The sequence below is a fragment of the Patiria miniata genome, unplaced genomic scaffold, assembly GCF_015706575.1.
Source record: "Patiria miniata isolate m_02_andy unplaced genomic scaffold, ASM1570657v1 HiC_scaffold_17, whole genome shotgun sequence".
Classification (NCBI taxonomy): domain Eukaryota; kingdom Metazoa; phylum Echinodermata; class Asteroidea; order Valvatida; family Asterinidae; genus Patiria; species Patiria miniata.
The window spans coordinates 10,259,806-10,276,416 of record NW_024037055.1 but is presented as its reverse complement, the minus strand read 5'-3'; the positions used below and the strand labels follow the sequence as shown (position 1 = coordinate 10,276,416).

At 40.8% G+C, this 16,611-nt stretch overlaps 1 protein-coding gene across 3 annotated transcripts; it reads right to left on the bottom strand.

The window, feature by feature from the left end:
• Positions 1 to 1,665: 1,665 nt before the first annotated feature.
• On the bottom strand, positions 1,666 to 10,813 carry LOC119723789 (protein CREG1-like). Of its 3 annotated transcripts, none has more exons than XM_038194647.1 (5): positions 10,632 to 10,813; positions 7,364 to 7,423; positions 6,312 to 6,482; positions 4,990 to 5,092; positions 1,666 to 3,192 (listed from the first exon to the last, which is right to left on the bottom strand). In XM_038194647.1, the coding sequence occupies exons 1-5, from the start codon at positions 10,689 to 10,691 to the stop codon at positions 2,990 to 2,992; spliced, it is 597 nt and encodes a 198-aa protein (XP_038050575.1). In that variant the 5' UTR covers positions 10,692 to 10,813; the 3' UTR covers positions 1,666 to 2,989. The 3 variants fall into 3 exon arrangements, with proteins under 3 accessions (XP_038050575.1, XP_038050578.1, XP_038050577.1); XM_038194650.1 differs by lacking the exon at positions 10,632 to 10,813 and adding an exon at positions 10,580 to 10,614; XM_038194649.1 differs by lacking the exon at positions 10,632 to 10,813 and adding an exon at positions 10,526 to 10,611.
• Positions 10,814 to 16,611: the final 5,798 nt, after the last annotated feature.

Here is a 16,611-nt window from a genome sequence, read left to right as displayed (position 1 = left end):
AGAAAAATGTAGGAGCAAGGTAAAAAAAAAAACAAAGAAGAGAAAGGGTAGGACAAGTACGAATACTTGAAAGCTGGCCTTTATGTATTACACTGGTTGCCTTACTTGCCGTCCTGATTAATAGATAAAAGCCAAACACTGGCAAGGCAAAGGTTCTCCACGTTGATCTGTGTAAATCACATTTAGCTTTACTCTACTCTACCCTTAAGTTTACACAAGTGCAATTTAGCCCTGGTTTGAACCAAGGTTAGCCAGATGCTCTATATCTGGTAAAAAAACCCCAAAATTATGGCCACCCTAATTATGTCCATGCCCTTACATCATTTAAAGAATCATTGCATATGAGAAAAGTGTGCTTCATGTTTATGTACAGTGTTTACATTAACAATACTGTACCGAGATAGTCCAAAAGGGCGTTGTGTAGTATGTGTACAGTGTATAAGCAGAAGCAGAAGCAGAAACAATTAGGGATTACTCATGGACTGAGTCCATATGGCAAGTAGTCAGTTAGTATAGTATATTGCAGAGAAAAAGTTTTAGCCCATTTTGCTTTTCAATTAGAACGAGAGTTTGCCATGGAGAGTCCATTTTTCTAGTTTACAGTCGTCAATACACGGCTCATTTGAATGAGTGTCAGTGGACAACTTGAGCTAATTGGTTTGGGGCATAGCGTTCTGCCACCTTACAAAAAACAACATATTGATAAAAAGAAAACACATACAATAAACACCTCGGCTAAACCGACATCGTGTAAACCGTCATATCGCTTAAATCGGCCGTCTGACGAAAGTCCCGATTGTCTCTAATGCATTTCCAATGACATTTTCTTTTCCAAGCCAGCCTTTGTAAGCCGCCATTTCGCCTATATCGGCGTGTTACTTTCAGTCCCATTTCCTCAAAACCACACAAATTCCTCTGTATAAGTCGGCATCGTGCTCTGCGGTTTGCAAGAAGTGTCAAGTGAAAAGTCGCACACACTGCTAATTGACATCTGTTTATGGCACAGCCCGTGATTGATGCACGTGCGCGATTAAAAAGGGGTTTTCCCGATAGCACATCAATACCAGTACCCCCTCTCGACTGCATGCATGCGCTCTGTTCATTTTGGGGGTCCCCTTATTGTACCAGTACCATGCACATATTTAATTCGTGGCTGTACACGAACGTCGTGCACAATGTACACAACATGCACATGGCCGGCCATGGATGTACAGTATGCAAGCGATCTGTACGAACCACTGTTAACGCTTGCCGGCCGCACTGTCCTTGCTTCATACATACGTACATCTACATGCATGACTTTTTGCGATACCACAGCCTGTTTGTGATGATAAACATTGAGGATATATTTGCTGGAATCAACCATGGATGTAGAAATAAACCAGGGTAAATCAAAGCGTTTGAATTTTAGCCATGAATCTTGTTTGCATGATCCAGATACAAATGCGCATAGGCCATTAATTCAATCTATTTTTTTCACTCCGTGATTCAATTAGTGCATTTGTGTAAGTCGGCAAAATGACGACTTGCAGCAGAAGCCGACATTCGCGTAAGCCGTCACAAATTCTCTGGTCCCGAGAGTGCCGTCTTAGCCGGAGTTTACTGTACTTGAATCATACGCTTACGAAACTACTGCCTGGAAAAACCAACAATTTCAAATGTCCCACGCTGCGAATTTGTCAACCATCTCCCACACTGCACTGGGAAAAAATGAACTCTCTGTGGCAACCTCTTGGTGGTGCACTGCATTGTGAATCGCCCTCATTGTTTGCTGAGGAAGAGGCCTCCTGTTTCTAATTTTAAGGTTAACATCCGACTAATACTGTCCTGCAGTTAATCATTTATCCTTCAGTAATTTACATGTACATACTGAAATACTAATCCGACCACATACAAACACAAACTCAACATTGAGTATTCGGACAAAAAATTCCATCTTATGGAATTCAAACAAACAAAAACATAAAATTGCAGTTGTTCCAACAGCAAATTCTAGGAAGTATTCATCCAGTTTCTTGTGTTGCAGTTGATTAATGATCTGTCCCAGTTCAAAGGTAACGTCAATACTTTCTACTTGAAGTATTTTTTTCCTTCTTTTTCTTCGATTTCCCTGTGTGGCCCTCACCTTGGATGGCCCTTGAACAGGGCGTTGTGATATGGGTGACTCATCAAAAACACAATGTTTGGAGTGGAGATGTCAACTTAAGTAAACTTCAAAATATTGCTTCTCCTAGTAGCCTCTTTTTGGTGTACTATATCATTTTACTGTACCTCATACATATTCATGACCGAGAGCCGAATTCTCACTGGTCCATTCACCATCAAGTGCCAGATGCTATTGTTGCTGTTTACCAAATGCACGCGCAAGTATTCACGCACAGGCTAAATATGCATGCATAGTGGTACGCATGCGCATTACAAAGCAATCATGGAACTGTTGCACGGGTGAAGTACACACGCGGGAATATCGCCCGAGCTAGCTACACATGAAAAGATCATGGTTGCACATGTAAATAATTAGTGTTTTCCCGAGCTCAATGATGCCGAATTGGAGAATATGATGGACAATAAAGATGTCTTCTGTAATAAAACAAATTGTCCACAAATGATTGTATTTACAACCGTAGTTACTGTATTGCAAACGAACTGAACTTTTCGGAGGTTGAGCAATATTATTCCTCTGGTGCGCTGGACAAATTTCTCCGAAGATATATTTTGCCTGCAAGGTGCATACATTGTACTTATTGCATCAGGGAAAATTTGGCAATTGAATATGTATGAGGTATAGTTAAACAAATATAACATGGTTTATTTTGGGTGGACAGTCGATATAAGCTCCCCTCGGTATTGGAAGTTGACAAACTCAACTTCCAATACCTCGGGGAGCAAATATCGACTGTCCACCCGATATAAACCATGTTATATTTGTACAATATTCATCCAATGAATTGACAAGACAATACAAACCCTGTACCACCACTGTACTTCATTAGTCTAGATTGACCTTGAAATAATCAGCCACTGAGACATTGCTGTAGCCACCAAAGTAATCCAGAAGCAGAATTTGATTGATGTCCATCTTGAGGAAGGTGTGTTGATGGAAGTGCCAGCTGGACATGGAAGGATGGCGAGGGAAGAGGGCTGCTTTGGCCGTGGCGTTGCCTGCCGCATCTTTCACTAAGTGCATGTCACCTAGAGTAGGGAAATACACAAATGGAGAAAATACTCATTGAAATGTCAGGAAGATACCACTGAACTTCTAGGTTAAACTCCCTGTGAAATTATTGTTTCTGGCAAGCTGTCATTTTGAAGAAAAATAAACGAAAGAAGGCCTTTCCAACAAGACACACCGTTGGAAATTTCTGTTAGTAGTTTTTTTTTTTTATTCGGCGAAGCGCACGCAAGCTTTGGCACGAGGCACATGTGCGGGCGGTTGCTATAATTTGTCGGATCGGTGCGCGACATCGCGTAGCTGCAATCAGCTCAGTGAGAATGTGTCTCGGACGCTGAATTTAGGCCCAATTCAAAACATGATTCAGCAACCTTTGATTTGAAATTGAGATCCTAGAAAGCTGTTTTTCTCGGAATAGACAGCTGAAGCTGAGCTGAAACTTCATCAGGTTAGTTGTTCAGCACCCTTCTTTACATTTTGAGCACTTTTGTTGCTTCAAATCTTTTACATCCATCATCTAGTAACAGTCAAGGAGATTACAGACTAGGAGTTTTGGATCATTTCTCTGAATCATTCATTTGGTATCATGGTTAATCAGCCTAGTCATGGACATTATACTTTGAACCTTTCACAAAGCTGGAAATGCTCATATCGTGTTTAAATCCTTTAAAAAACTGTGTCAATGGTTTTCTGCAGATCGAGTGTTGGAGTTTGGAAGATTTTGGAAGCTCCCAAGGAATTATTGTTTTTGGGCATGACATTTCTCAAATGGGCAGCAGTCTCAGCAAAGTAAACTCTTCCTAGTGGGCCCATCTCAGTCACACGAGAGGATTGGATCAGCCTTTGGCCCATCTAAAATCTTTGAGAGGCCTCAGCTCGCAGCCATCATTTGCACTCTCTATTCCATATGAAAAACTAATTACTAATTAAAACTAAAACCGTTCAGAAATCATACTAGAAGATACAACGACTCTAGTTGAGTGCTAAATTTAAACCCACCCTCGAGGTGTTGTAACTGACCGTTTTAGCAGCAAGACAAAACCAATTTAGGGTAAATTTAAAACCGTTCAGACACTGTTTTAGCAGAAAAGTAACACCGAATAGAGTTCAACTAGTATCTTAAGGGAATTTAAAACTGCCTCTGAACGTAGCCTTTTACACCCTAGCTACCCCCAGGATCTGCCACTAACACCTAAGTAGACACATACTGCAGGGTAACACATGGCTAAATAATGACTGCTTCAACTGGGCCATGTTCAGATACCGTTTCAGCTAATACGGTAAAAGTTAAAACGGTCGCTTACCACGGAAGGCTGGTTGTAAAAATAAAACTACCGATCATCCAGACATTGTTCAAGTATATAGCAAGTTGAACTCGAAGTGGTTTATCTCAGTTTCTAGGGTAATGTAGAACATCAGCCTCGGAAAAAAACGCGCGCTAAAAAGAACCTTCACTCTTCCATTTTTACACTTTGCTACACATTGTCTGAGCCTCTCACCGTCCTGATGTGTGTTACCATGTTTGACATATTCAGCCTCGGGTTTACTGCATCAACTTGCCTGCAAAACATGCCAGTCACGTGAAAATACATTTGATATTAACGTCGCATTATTGACCAATCAACACCCTGGTAGAGTCAAACTAGCTTCTCCTGGTCATCCACTAAACAAAGAACTAACCAAAGACAATGCCACGGGAAGATGAAATGCTTTCCCTGTAAACCACTTCCCTCAATCCCTCTCCGCTTCCCCACATTGTTAGATTTTGTCACCATGCCTTTTTGGTCTTATATTTGATAATAATGAATGTATGTTACCCATCAACATCAGCCTTGCACACATTGGCCACTCCGGGTCTGAATCTTTGGTTAAGAGGCATTCTTTCAGTCCAAACTGGGCCTCGCTGAAAGTCAATGTCACCTGAAATAAAACAAAGAGAAAAGCTGAATATGGAATTTTGACTCTTTACATCTTAGGTATTATAGCCACTTTAATTAAGGGAAAAAATGTGTGCTGGTTTTAACCAGTTCACATTGGAGGACGTGATAACATGCACTGGCTGTTTTTATACACACGTGCCGGTTGACATTTTGGCAGAAAATATCGTACAAATACTGTTGAAATTAGTCTTGTGAATCTATATTTGTGGTGTTTGGCTGTATATCAGAAAGTGGCTGGAAAGTGTTGTTTTCTTGCGAAAATTGAAATTTTCGGCAATAACAGTCCCGGCACGAAGTGGTTATACCATGTTTAAGACCGGTTTGTAGTCTGGACACTGATAATGACCCAAGCTGAATGTCATTATCAGCGTCCAGGCTCCAAACTGGTGTTAAACGTAGTGTTTAATACCGGCCAAGCACATATTTATTCCCATTCATAAATATCTTTTTTGTCAAATAGTAAAATCAAGTCAAAAATTATAAATTTCCAACCATTTTGTTCAACAAGTTTACTTCACGTTTTTTTAAACACTCCTCTAGCTATGTTATGGTATGTGCCTCTCGCGAGTAGCTGTAAACAACTCCTTATATGGACATTGGCGCGCGCATTGTACATACTGTGAGATGTGGTGCAGAACGCAGCTGTGCCGGTGCAGTGTGAATTTAGGATTATGAAATACTGACTCACTGGTGGTATTGCTCATGCGTACGTGAGGATTGTGAACATTCAACCAATAAAAGGGTAAAAGGGACCAGATTTCATATGAGTGCAAATTTCATGGACACTAGAAAAGTGTTTTAAGACCAGTCAGCCGGTGTTTAAGACCGGCCACGTGATGGGCTCTCAACCAATAGGAATGGGTAAACTGTCTCAGGTATTTATGAACTGAAATTTAATGCAATAGTTATTATACCTTGCGTGTTTTTTTCACACTTTTGCATGTTCCTCAGGTACCCCTTTTGTGATTTTTAAGTACTATTGTTAAGTCTTCCAATATTATCTCGTTTTCAAAACCCTGTTTATTAGAAAAAAAAAAATAGCCTCAAGTTTTTAGCTTCCTTGGGCACTGTCAATAATTCTTTATTTGTTTGATGAGCAGGGGTACACGGTTATAATTTGACACCTTGAGCAATGCATAGGAGGATATGCATCTGGAAACAATTGAATCATTTGTGAACATTATTTGTCACATGCTTACTTTGCTGTTCTGGGAAATATCCTGCACTATGTAGGATACAGTGGGCTGATACATGTAGGGAATGCCAGAACTCTTGTCCACCGGCCCATCGCTCATGGAAGTAGGGTTGGGAAATGGTTGGCCAAGCAATGCTGGGCTGGATGAAAGGGTGGTTATGACGCACCAGTCAGCCTGTACCAAATTTGAGGAGAAATTTCAAGAAAGGAAGATTCTTCTTAAGTTTGTGCAAAATCATAAGTAAACTTCAGAAATTAGAGTTTTCAAAAACAATTACAGACAAACTTGTGTGTGCTATAAACTGCTTGTAGACTGAAAATGTAGTCTACAAACAAAGGGAAACTGACAAGATTCACTTGTAACAATAAATTATTAAGTTGATCGAGCTAACTTAATTCCACTGAAGTGGGATTTTAAAGCATTGGCCTAATTTCACGGCACTGCTTACCAGTGTTGGAGCAAAGGCTTTGACCCTCAAGGCCAAGGCCAAGGCCAAGGCTTTGACCCTCAAGGCCAAGGCCAAGGCCAAGGCTTTGACCCTCAAGCCTCGAGGCCAAGGCTTCACCCTCAAGCCAAGGCCAAGGCCCTGTTTTATGAAATGACCACTGATATAGAACTAATTATAGTCACATGAGTGACACATCATCACGCAAGGGCGGATCCAGAACACAATTTTTTTTGGGGGGGGGGGCAAAGAAATTTGGGTCCCCCCCAAAAAAGTGGGTCAAAAAATTACGGCTTGGGCTTCGGGGTGCGATTTGAGGCAATTTCTTACCATTTTAACCGATGTTTTTTTAGGAAAAGATGGTGGTGTACTCATTGCCTGCCTTTATTACGACGTCACATAAACAAAAATGGTTTCAGGGTTTTTTTTGGGTGGTGGGGGGGAGCACAGAACTCTGCTGGGGGGCACATACCCCCTGTGCCCCCCATAGTTACGCCACTGGCTGTATTCGGACTCTGTCTTGTACCAGTTTTGTCCATGGAGAACAAATCCATTGCCTTTGGGAGGTACGTTTGATATTCTTCAAGTTGTCATTAACATGTTGATGTACCTTATGCACGATGTAGCGAGCTCTCTTTGCTAGTTCACCATGTGGAGGGGGATCAACACACTGTCCAATATAAAAAAAAAACACAGGAAGTTCAGTGAAAGTCTCTGATGAACATCAAAGGAATGGAATGTGGAAACAATTATCAATATGCTATCTCTTTTATTACACTTATTTTAATAGCACCATCAATTATTGTTAATACTACTATACTAGCATGTTGGGAAACCCGGTGCTACAAACAACCAGTACTATTTTACTCGGAATTGACCATTTCACAATGCTAGGAGTAGACTAAGTAGTACCGTACTACAGTACTATACTAAGAGTAAAATGAATGAGTAAAGCCATAACTCTACGAATTGTCTGGTCACGCACTCCTGAGATTCCGAGATTCTGAAATTCTGCCATTCTTGTCCTTAATTATTAATAAATATACCCCTAACTCCCTAGGGGGTGTGAAAAATCATATTAAAATTGGAGGATTCAGGACTGTTGTTAGGGATAGCCATAATACAACAGTCCTGAATCCTCCAATTTTAATACGATATACAAAAGCACAAAAGCATACGACAGAAATTTGTGTAGAAGGAATTTCAAACACTGCTCCAATCTAGCTTGCACGACACAGCTCATGACCTCGGAAATTCACCATTTAGAATTTCCCATGTCAATTGTCATGACATTTATGAGACCTATTGGTCGAGAGCCCGTCACGTGGCCGGTCTTAAACGGATGATAGAGACATGGCTGGCTGGTCTTAAACACTTTTCCAGTGTCACATGAAATTTGGACTCCCATGAAATCCGGTGCCTTTTACGTTTTATTGGTTGAACATCAAATTCCCCACGCATGCATGCGCACCAGTGAATCATTATTTCATGGCCCGATACTTATATTACACCAGCCCAGCTACGTTTTGGGCGACATCGCGCAGTACGCGCGACCATGGAGGTAGAATGCACGACGCGCACGCAATTGTGGAGGGGCATTCCATATTATAGTCAGAGGGGTGTTTCGTAAAACATGAAGTAAAATTGTTGAACAAAATGGTTGGCAGCGTCTAGTTTTTGACTTGTTTTGATTTTTTGACCAAAAAGATTTGTTTTTTTGACCAAAAAGGTACTTATGAATGGGAATATTAATATGTGTTCCGTCGGTATTAAACACTGTTTAAAACCGGTGTGAGTCTGGATGGGTGATATTTACCCTCGGCTTCGCCTCGGGTAATTATCACCCATCCGGACTCACAGACAGTCACATCGGTTTTAAACAGTGTTATATGGTGGTGTTCCCTAACGTGGCGCACTTTGACGTTTACCCGACTTTCATCGTGTAGTGTTTCCAAACCTCTTTGTTGACAAACCTCAAATTCATGCAGTGAAATACTGGTACCTTTACCTTATTAGTACTTGCTTTTTAACCTCTGTGAACAATTTCGGTGTCTTGAAATTTAATCCGAAATTCAAAAACGGTGGCGTCCGGAAATTGGGGACAAATTGTCGGAGTGTTCCCTAACGTGGCGCACTTGAATAAATCTCGGAAAATTCCAAATTAACATTTAAGAATTTCTGTAACCTTGATAAATTCTGATAAATCATTATTATCTTCACTTACAAGCCCAGCCAGATGTTTGTCAGAAAATTATTTTCTTATTTTTCGGGGCATTTTCAAAGGGTTCACTTTGCACTTGAAAATAAAATCGGAAAATCACGCCAAAATAATTTTTTCTTTTAACTTTGTAACGGGTAAATAAACTCGCGATTTATGAACGGGAGTGTTTAGAACTTGATGAAATTTCACTTTCTGTGAAATTTCAGTTAAAACTTTTGCTCTAGCTAGGCGCTACAGGTGAAAAATCAAAGTGCGCCACGTTAGGGGCCGCGCCACGTTAGGGTACATCAACAATACTACTGTCGAGCGCAATTTGAGTCCCCCACGCAAGTTTAAACTTGCGCGAGGGACTCCTGAAGCAGCAAATTACACCGCGCCATTTTAATTTGCGTGCGCAAGTTTAAACTTGCGCAAAGGCGATCGCAACCTTCTTTTGCGGGCGGAATTTTCATTGATGAAGAATTTTTTTTTCAAAACACGAGTACATGGAGAAATAATGGAATAAATGAATGAATAAAGAAATAAATAAAAAGGGGAATTCAATTAGCGTCAATGAAAAGAAACATTGAGATTTAGCAGTGCTTATCAGAGAAGTTGTTTAAGGGTACGTGGGGGCGGGACCGGGGAGGGGACCGGGCAAGCAATCAACTTAAGCACACTAGCGGCGATTGCTTGGAAAGTGTACTGAAGTTGTTCAAAAATGGAGACCAGCTTCAAGTTTTTTGCTTTGTAAACCTAATTAGCATTTTATTTATATTCTTGAATGTAAACAAATCATAATTTCCTAGGTGTAACCCGCTGTTAACGTAAAAAGAATGATTATGATCCCTTCAATTGTTCAAGTTTGGACATTATACTAATCATTTACATTATTTTTAAAATGCTTATGTATTCTACAATTAAAAAAGTACTTACTCTTAAAAAGATACTAATTAATTTAACAATTAATAAATTGTACGGTACAATAATTCATATTGTTTTTAGAAATACGTGCATAACATTTCGAGCGTTGTGAACACTTCAAAAATGCACAATTATAAAAAAAATGAATGAATGCATTACTAATTTAATTAATTAATTAAATGTATTACATTAATAAATATTTTTTATTGCAGGCTCAATAATTCATATTAAAAAATGTTTACAACTTAAAGACGCTATGCATATAAAATGGTAATTATTTTAAAAAGTAAATAAATTTGCAAATGATTTAATTAATGAATTTAATCAAATGTTTCAAAAAAAAAAGGCATTAAGGCATTGTCTCCCGAAGTTCAGTGATGCTATTAAATCGGAGAAAAAATCTGCTTTAAAAATAATGTTACATATCTGCATGAGTATACACAGGGGCAAAATAGTTTAGCGGCTCTGTATGCGTGGCCGGGAAAATCTATGCAGTGCGCAAGTTTAAACTTGCGTGCGCAATTTGTAGCAAGGAAATGAATGCGCGCGCAAGTTTAAACTTGCGTGCGCGCAGGTTTAAACATGGAGAAATAAAACACTTGCGCGGGGGACTCACTTTGCGCTCGACACTACTACTACTAGGCCTACCTCCGAAACACACATTTATTTCCTTATTCAATTATCCAGCTAGCCCATCCCTACCCTCATGACCCTGATCCCTCGTTCTACTTAAATTCTAGGCTATTCAACTAACCTGGACAATCACACAAAACAGCAGCAGGACATGTGCAAAGGATACAATCGGCTGGGCCATTGTAATCGGTTAAACTGTCTGCCAGACAATAACAAAGATAAGGCCACACAACCATACAATATATGTGCAGTCGAGTCGATCAACAAAAAAGGAAACAGGAACTGTAGCTGATCATTGGGAAGGGCGCCACCATGTTCCTGGTAGGTAAAAAGCAGATATGCTCCAGTCAACGTGATGTTAGTTATTTATTGCGCAAAGCCATTAACTTTTTTCTTTGGAAAATCATGGAGATATGTAACATTTTAAAGCAACTGATTTTAATACAAGTCATGTATTTTAGGGGGAAATGCCTAAGTGCCTCATTTGAAATTGAGCTGACTGTATTAATTGTAAACAGGATTCAGAGTTGGGGTGGTATGAACAATCCCCTCCCCCCAAAAAAATCTTTCCACGTTTCATCATGCCTTGTCATGTATACGTAGACATTGTTTATGGCTTATTCACAACAGGACTTTTGTTTTAAAGTATACAGTAAAACAGTATTTTGATTAATTAATTAATTGTTAATTATTTTGTATTATTTTTTTTATTACTTTTATTTTTTTCTTTCTGAAGAATTTGTGAAGAGTACCGGTGATGTCCGTGTGATGTAGACGTAAAGCGTTTTAAAAACAAATAAATAACAATAATCACTATTATACGACTAAATGTACCAGTAAGGAGACATGTTAGCGTCATTTCTTCGAACGGCCCGGGCTAGGGAGACACCGGTCTCTAGGGACACATTTTGATATCTCCCTAATGTCACAGCCCCCTTTAGAGGCAATTTCTTTGTCGCAATCAGGTTATATTTGTTGCTCGTGGTCTTATAATTAGTAAACACATCGAAATGCGTGGGGGAATGACAAGGGAATATTGGGTTAAGGCACATTTAAGCAGCATATATGCATCGTCATCGGCTTCCTCGTCCTGTCGACAACTCCGCCTTCCAGTCAACAATTCTTGCACTGTTCCTCAATCAGCGACACAGCCCATGTATATACTGCCTGCACCATATTACCGCCATTCAATTTTGATTTCAGACACTTCTTTACCCTTCTGATGTACTCTTTACTAAACCTTTCCTTCACTTCTTCGTTCATCATTCTTTCCGCCTCCAAGACACCAAGATATACTTGTATCCTTCATGCTCTCCCAACGCCTTCAGCAACGACCATCTGGCAGAGGAATGCCATCGGAATCCACCTTCTTCCCGCTTTTCAATGTACAGACAACACACTTCTCTTCACCATGCATTCCAATGTCCTCACTGTATACCCTAACCGTCTGCACCAATGAAGCAACCTCCTTCTTGTTCTTGGGAACAGCTTCATGTCGTTAATTCTGCAGCCGTCTTTCCGTTCATCTCGTATCCCGCCGCGGCCGGCGTTGACCTTTCGCAAAACCATATACAATGGCATTAGCGACAGAACAAACAACAACGGCGACAGTGAGTCCCCTTGAAAAATCCCTCTTCCGGTACTAACCCCACCCAGGCTTTCGTTCTTAGCCGTCAACTTAGTCCTCCAGGTCTTCAAATTGTTGTTAAGTAAATGCCTCACCCCCTCAGCAGCCCCCACTAGCCTCAAAGACTCAACGATCCACGAATGCGGCTTCATGTCATACGCCTTCTTGTAGTCAATCCAAGCCATCGACATAATGGTCTTCCTCTTCTTGCAGTCTTTCAGCACAGCTAGTGTCAATCGATCACCGGTTGATCCTTCGTTCGCCTTGACCGTTTCTTACATCCTGTCTGCTCATCTGGAAACAAACCATTTCCCTCCAAGTGACAGTAGAGATCCTCAGCTATCAGATCAGTCAAGAGCTTGTAAGGAACAGAAAGACAAGTAATAGGTCTGTAATTACTTGCAACACTTCCCTTCTTGACATCCTTCATGAGCAAAACAGTCGATCCTCACCTCGGTCATCCACCTTGGCAGATTCCCATCCCGTGCACGAGACACTCCTGTAAATGCCCTGCAAGTCTACCGTGTATACTGCTGAAATTCTTCAGCTAGTATCCATGAACATGATAAACTCCCAGGGCTTTCTAATTTGAAACTTTCCTCAACTCACTCTTGACTTTTTTTCCCACAGCGATCGTTACCCCCTCCTGCCTATAAGAATACACCTTAGTTCTTCTCTCAGTTCTTGCAGCCACTTTGCCCGGTTGTTGTGCTGCTATGGCTTGTTCCAAATTCAAACCCAGATAGCCTTTGCCTCAGCTGCCCTTGGGACTTCCTGAGAATCGTCATCCTTACCATCCAGTTCCCTGAATAACTGTCTCTGGTTTGACCTAACCAGACTATTCTGACGAAACTGCCGAATCCTGTCGTCGTAGCTCTTCACCTTTGCCTTAATCTGCTGCTTGGTTTCCTCCTTGACGACCGTTATACCTTTAACCCGCACCTGGTATTTAACCATTAGCCTATCTCTCATGTCGGAAAAATATGTTTTGCCCCCCTCTAGAAAAAATCCTGGCGGCGCCCATGTTGATGGCATTAGCCTACCTGTTCAATTCTCTTCAGCATTCTTTCCTCCTCTTCTGTCAAGTCTGCATCATGATCCGCTCCTCTTGGCACCCCCTCACCCGATCGACCTCCGCCCTCGTGTGCAGCAGCCACATCCCCAATGCTAGCTTCAAAACCACCACCTGCACCCCGGACTCTCCATCCCATCATCTCTTGGAGCGTTATGCTGGATCCAACCTCATCAATTGAATACTGGCACCATCCTCTACACTTTCTCGCAAATTCCCAACCCGAGCAACCCCCTCTTGATTTCTTCAATTTCCACAGCGGTCACCACTGATTCTTCCTAATATTCCTGACCTGATCTGCTATACCGGCCCCTTTCCTGCCACAACTCAAACATATCCGCCTCCTATATCCTCTGGTTTACTACTTAGATAACACTGCCACCCTATTTTCTTCCTTGCTCCACTTTCTCCTCTTTCCTGCCTTAATACTATGATTATTCTGAGCAACACAAGTATACGATTTGGAGATGCTTGCCCAGGCGCACCTTCCAAATCGGGTGATGGACCATGCCGGAGAGACATGGCCATCTATTACACACCGACGACTTCCTGACGTAAGGCACACATTATCATCACAAAACTTATTATGAGCAATGGGTCCTACTTTAAAAAACTGATTGTATTCATCATTAATGATAAAGAAATAGATTTTTTTATCAAAACGAAATTAATTGGTGTGTCTTATTTTGTTATTGGCTGTCGTGAAGTAGCAGTAATAGTAAAACAATTGACAGAAATTCACAAGGGAACACGTCTTCTCTTGAGTCAAATTCTTTGTTCAATTTTTCAAAAAAAGTTTGATTTAAATTATTTTTCAGATGCTACGGTATTGAAGTTCATTCAATCGTTTAAGTTTTACATTAGTCCAACATGACGCTAAGTTCATAATTTTAAAACAACTTGACTATACTTTGGAGGTAACTCATTCGGTGGTAAAAGCAACTAATTAAGGACTCATATTTTCCACTGATCATGCATAAAATCTTAAACCTGCCTAATTCCTTAGGACCAATATATCATCGTTTGATCTGGTTTCCATATTTGAACAACTTCAGGAAAGTTGTGGACTCTTGAAGCGATCGTCACTTGAGTCCTTAATTAGTTGTATTGCCCCGATAACTAATTTATATTGTATTCTCGGATTTGTAAGTAAGATTTGAGGCTTTGCATGGTGGAGATACTAAATAATGAAAGGTTTGCGGAAACACCATGTGCGAATAATTTCTCAACTAAGAGAATGGTTCTGAAAAGAACCAGAAGTATAAACTCGACGTTCCGGTCAATATGCTCTGACCGTCTTCAGGAGAGATTTGATTAACATTGCTAAATCTCAACCTGATCTTAACATGTTACTATTTTCACTGATAGGTCTACTTTCATCTCCCTTTTATTCATTTTATTCGTTCATTCATCTATTCCTTTATTCTTCTCTTCGCTTCTTCATTTTGGGACCTTTAGAAAATAACATCTTCAATCAAAATGAAAATCCCGCTTGCATTTTCCATCCGATGTTGAATAATTCTTGCGTTGATTCTACGTAGCCTCAATCACCCGCATTTACCTATCTAACGCTAGTAGCGCCCTTCCCCATCGACCCAATTAATGACGTCTAGCGTTTCATCCGCGCTGTACAAACATATACCCAGTGTCCTTTCTTTCCGGTTCCCTCCAACCAGGCGTCATGTCTAGAAAGTAAAAAGCAACGGTAGAGTTGGCGGAGCCTCAAGTTGGCTGCAAACCCTCCGTCTTAAAAAGTTATCCAACTAACCTCATTTTGGCAAAAGGCCACCGTGCATTTTATCATCAGCTCATTGATGGAACTAAACAAATATCATATAAGCCATTTTAAAAAAAAAGGAAATGGAAGTGTCAGCGCCTCCGACGGTCGGAATCACTACTCACAACGTATTCTGAATATCTCCAATGTTACTAGCCACCCCCCCCCCATTTACTTTTTTTTTTATTTCACTGGGTAAAACCATGGAAGTATAGCTCCATGGTAATACCAAAATGTTTTTATAAATGTGTACATCGAGTGTCCGAAGTACGTCTTCATCCCGTCTTGCATGCGCAAACGTAGGGGCGGATCTAGCTTTCAGTAGCTGGGGGAGGGGGGTTTGATATAAGGGGGGGGGGGGCGTTCGGTACGCCCTGCTAGTGCTAGTGGGGTTCGGAACATTTTGAAGTCTACAACCATGATACTTTCTCCAGCATTCTAAGGGAATTTGAGAATAAATTTCCATTTATTATTTTTGGCCCAATTTTACTATTATAACATACATTCTACTATTATAACATGCTTCATAATATTAGCTAGCGCCTTTGATCAAGAACTCCCCCCCTCCCCTCCCCTCCCCTCGGGGAACTCGCAGAAAAACATTAATACCGTGGAGTTGATGTCATTGTTGCATTGTTGCATTGTTGCGGCCAACCACTCCCCCCCCCCCCCCCCCCCCCTCCAAAAAAAGAGAAGAGACTCTAGCGAGTCTTTTACAGCATGGAGGAAAGAACGCATACAAAGATCATTCTCGTCATTTGTGACAAGTCAGGAGCAACTCAACACTAAACTTTGGATCAAGTATAAAGTGCACTGGGATAGAATATTAATTTGGTTGCAACACCGCCTGTGATATTTTTTTCTTTCTAATTCAAATTAAAGGATAACTAGTGTCTCCAGTCCATGGAGCTACCTCCAACCGTATACAAAATACCATCAATCGGATATCGTCTTGCTTGATAAGAACACAATCGATTGTTCTTTGTCCCTTTGAACATGGAGCGCCAAAAGAGCGATTTAATAGTGACCCCCTGGCGCGCTCAAGTGCTTATCGGTTCCACCATCACCACCAGCAGAGCAGACGTCACTTTTAGTACCCGAATTCCTTGCTTTCTACTGGTAACTTTGTATTACCGGCGGTCCAAATTTGAAAACCGACCGAATCGAGAATTTTATTTGTGTTGGATAAAAAGAGAATAAGAGATTGTGGATTGCCTGTTCGAATTTATTTATTATTTTGTTTTTATATTACATGTATTTTGTTTTATTTATCAATGTTAGCTACTACGAGCACGATTAAAAATGCCTTCATTTAATGAAGACTATGGCATATAACGCTAGCGACGGGGAGGGGGGGGGGGGGGGTGACTGGGGAGTGAGGGAAGGGGGCGTTGAATAATGATGGGGGAACTTCATGCAGGGAGAACGGTCAGGGTGTGGAGTTTCTCTCAAGAATCAGCTGAAATTCTGGCACTGTTTGTAAATATGTATAATGTATTTTCCATCGATTCTAATTTTTTGTTTCCTTCATTTTTTGGGGGAGGGGGGGGGGTAACTTTAAAATCAATTAAATATGTCCTGTCCGTATCGTTTTCGAGTTGCACCCGACCCCGAAAAATAGATTT

Coding starts and splice junctions, on each gene's coding strand:
- LOC119723789 (XM_038194647.1), bottom strand. CDS start 10,691: ATGGCCCAGCCGATTGTATCCTTTGCACATGTCCTGCTGCTGTTTTGT. Junction 5,093..6,311: donor ATATTTCCCAGAACAGCAAA/GTAAGCATGTGA, acceptor GTTTTATTTCAG/GTGACATTGACTTTCAGCGA. Junction 3,193..4,989: donor TGCAAGGCTGATGTTGATGG/GTAACATACATT, acceptor TCCCTACTCTAG/GTGACATGCACTTAGTGAAA.